Source organism: Eleginops maclovinus, chromosome 4 (genome assembly GCF_036324505.1).
Source record: "Eleginops maclovinus isolate JMC-PN-2008 ecotype Puerto Natales chromosome 4, JC_Emac_rtc_rv5, whole genome shotgun sequence".
In the NCBI taxonomy this organism is placed as follows: Eukaryota; Metazoa; Chordata; class Actinopteri; order Perciformes; family Eleginopidae; genus Eleginops; species Eleginops maclovinus.
The window spans coordinates 11,747,257-11,750,390 of NC_086352.1; the positions used below are offsets into that span (position 1 = coordinate 11,747,257).

The 3,134-nt window shown below is 42.3% G+C and overlaps 1 protein-coding gene across 1 annotated transcript; it reads right to left on the reverse strand.

The window, feature by feature from the left end:
* Window positions 1-258: 258 nt before the first annotated feature.
* ddx28 (DEAD (Asp-Glu-Ala-Asp) box polypeptide 28) lies at window positions 259-2,744 on the reverse strand. The gene has a single exon (XM_063880530.1). It carries the CDS (start codon window positions 2,558-2,560, stop codon window positions 863-865), a length of 1,698 nt encoding a protein of 565 aa, XP_063736600.1. The 5' UTR covers window positions 2,561-2,744; the 3' UTR covers window positions 259-862.
* Between the last annotated feature and the right edge of the window lie 390 nt (window positions 2,745-3,134).

Below are 3,134 nucleotides of genomic sequence, written 5' to 3' on the forward strand. Positions count from 1 at the left end.
AGGTGGATAAAAAACGTTTTATGAGACAGTTGATATATTTACCCTCATCAACCAGGTGAATTCTGGTTTCAACATTTGGGAGACTCATGATTTAGGATTTAATTTGTGCACACTAATATATTTTTTCATTACAATAAGTATAAAGAAAATTATGTTATTGTCAGTGTCAAAAAAAAAATACGGAGTACATTTCTCAAAACTCATCCCTTTTTCAAATTGCTCTTATCAATGAGGTAAATGACACGAGTGAGAACAATATTCAAGGAGATTTTTACTTTTTTTTTTAGTTTAAGCATTATTACAAAACAAAACAACAAAAATAACAAACAGAAATAGTGCATCAGTTGATGGGGGACATTGTAACTTTGTGACATTGGGACTAAATATACATAATAATAATAATAATAATAATAATTCCAAATAAACAACTGTTGAGCAGATGAACCTGATAAATAACATTTACATCAAAATGTAAAGCCTATCAGAACATTTTTTCTTTTTTAATTATGGCAAAATTCAATTAAGATACAAAGCACACACAATGTACAATGCACACAAGTTATTTTCCGTTTAGAACTAAGATCTTACACCAAAACATTAATATCCCTTTCAACTACACCTTGAATGTTTTAATGATTCTAAGGTGACAAAAAAGGAACATATTTTTGTAGAATTTCTATCCCCTGTACGATCAACCACAACTAGGCATTTGCATCTGTAAATCTTTCACATTTAGCATTATCTTTTTTAAGTCATAGTGGCCAAAGAATAATCTGTTATTCTGTTTAGAAAATGTCTGGCTTTTGTAGACTTGTAGTCCCACTGGATACTATTCCCTCTGAAAACATACACAAAGATTCTTCTACACCTCTGTCTCTACCACTTTGGGTTTCGGCTCACGTATATCAGACTCCATCCCTGGCAAACTAGTTCTCCTACGAGCAGCAGTCTCGATCTTCTGCACCAGCTCCACATCCCATGGATGCGTGACAAAGGTGAGCACTTCCCCTCCCTCCATCCCTCCTGCCCTCCCCACTCTCCCTGCCCTGTGAATGTAGTCCGTGTGGGATTCTGGGGAGTCATAGTTGACGACCAAGCGCACTCGAGATGTGTCCAGGCCACGTGAAGCAATGTCTGTGCATATCAGCACATCTGCACTGCCCTTCTGGAAAGCGCGGTAGATTCCTGCACGCACGGCGGCAGGCATGTCCCCCTGCAGACGGGCGTGCTGCACCCCCATCTCATCCAGCGAGTACCCCAGCCAGTTGACGGTGACAGACTTGTTGCAGAACACCAGAGCAGCGCTGCCTGCTTCTTCCAGTTGGAGCTGCTTCAGGGCCTGGTTGAGCTCCAAGATCTTATCAGCACCCCTCACCTTCAGGAACTTCTGCTTGACATGAGGCATCAGGAAGTGCAGCATCTTGCTTTTGATAACAACCATGCTGCCAAGATCTGTCACCTGGCTGAGCACATCCCCCACACCCCCAGGGAAGGTGGCCCCCACCACCAGCAGCTGGGCTTTATGGCCCAGGCCTCGTGTTTCTTTGGGATCTCTAGAAATATTTGTGTTGACAAGGATGTTCTCCAGCATGTCAGAAAAGCTGGGGTCGAACATGGTGTCAGCCTCGTCTACCACGAAGAAGCTCAGGTCGCTCAAGTCAATGCAGCTTCTCCGCAGGGCCTTCACCAGCGCTCCAGGAGTGGCCACTAAAATATCCGGATGATCCTTCTTGAAGAGCTCCTTGATGTGTCCTACACCTCGCCCACCACCCACAATAGTCGTCCGTAAGCCTAACGGAGAACACAAACTCCTGGACACAGCAGCCACTTGCTCTGCTAGCTCTCTGGAAGGCACAAGAACCACAGCCCCAATCCTGCGTGTGCCCTGATTGTACATCTCCGATTCCTTATCAGCCTTTAGCCTCTGAACAATAGGCAGGAGGTAACTCAAAGTTTTCCCACTGCCAGTCTCCGCAGCACAGAGAATATTGTGACCTTTCAAGACCTTTGGGATGGTCTGCAGCTGCACAGTGGTAGGGTCGGTAATGCCGATTTTCTCCAAAGTCTCGACCAGCTCCTTACATATTTGGAGGTTATTAAACTTCACAGAGGCTTCCTTTTCAACCTCATCATTCTGATGTTCAGCAACAAAAGGGGCCACCGTCTTGATGTTGTTGATGGTAAAATAGTCCCCAAATGATTTGTTGTGTTTCCATCCTTTTGAGGATAGGACTGGCTGCTCGAACCTCCCAAGAGTGTATCCTGCAGTCTGGTTCAGATCCGGGTTCTTGCTCTGGATCAGCAGCTTGCCAGCTCTGACGGTGTTGATCTTGTTTTTGCCTCGAGTCTGCTTCACATTTTCCACTTGCTTCTTCATGTAGCGAGGGATCCGAATAACTGTCTCTTCCGGTGCAGCTGCTGATTGATACAAGCGAGTCTGGCTAACAGGACAATGAAGACGACAGCACGCCGACACAATGATGAACTTACGATAGTTGACTCTATTTGAGAGTGCTCGTGACGCAGCCGAAGCCAAATATGCGACCTTCACAGAGAGCATTTTGGTGTTTAACCGGCTCTGTAGCAGCTTCAAAACGCAAAATACTAAACCAAGAAAACAAGACCAGTTTAGTGTACTGGGAATCTTACTGAGTCACTTCACATGTTCAAAAACACCGTAGATTTGTTAGCATCCTTTTTTACATGACAGCAACTTCGCCATGCTTTAATGGCGAATGTTGATGATGTCGACTCGGCGTTGAGTGATGACGTAGGTAGAAACGCAAAATATAGATTTTCAGGAAATCTTTTTTATTTTTTCAGATTGCTGTGAAAATTGGCTTCAGAGGTTGAGAGTAAGTAAGTACATTTATTTAAGAACTAAATTATGGGTATTAATCATATCATCACACTACAATTTAAGGGGAAATATTGTAACCTACATTTAACATTAAACAAAAAGCTGCAACATTAAAGTGATCAACACATAAGGCATCAATAATTATAATATATTTTATTCTGAAATAAAATCCTGATAATTTTATACCTACATATATACTTTTACTTGTTATATATTTTTATGTACAGTCAAATTACTCCTTTTATTTAAATGCATTAGTGCTTTGTCCATCTCT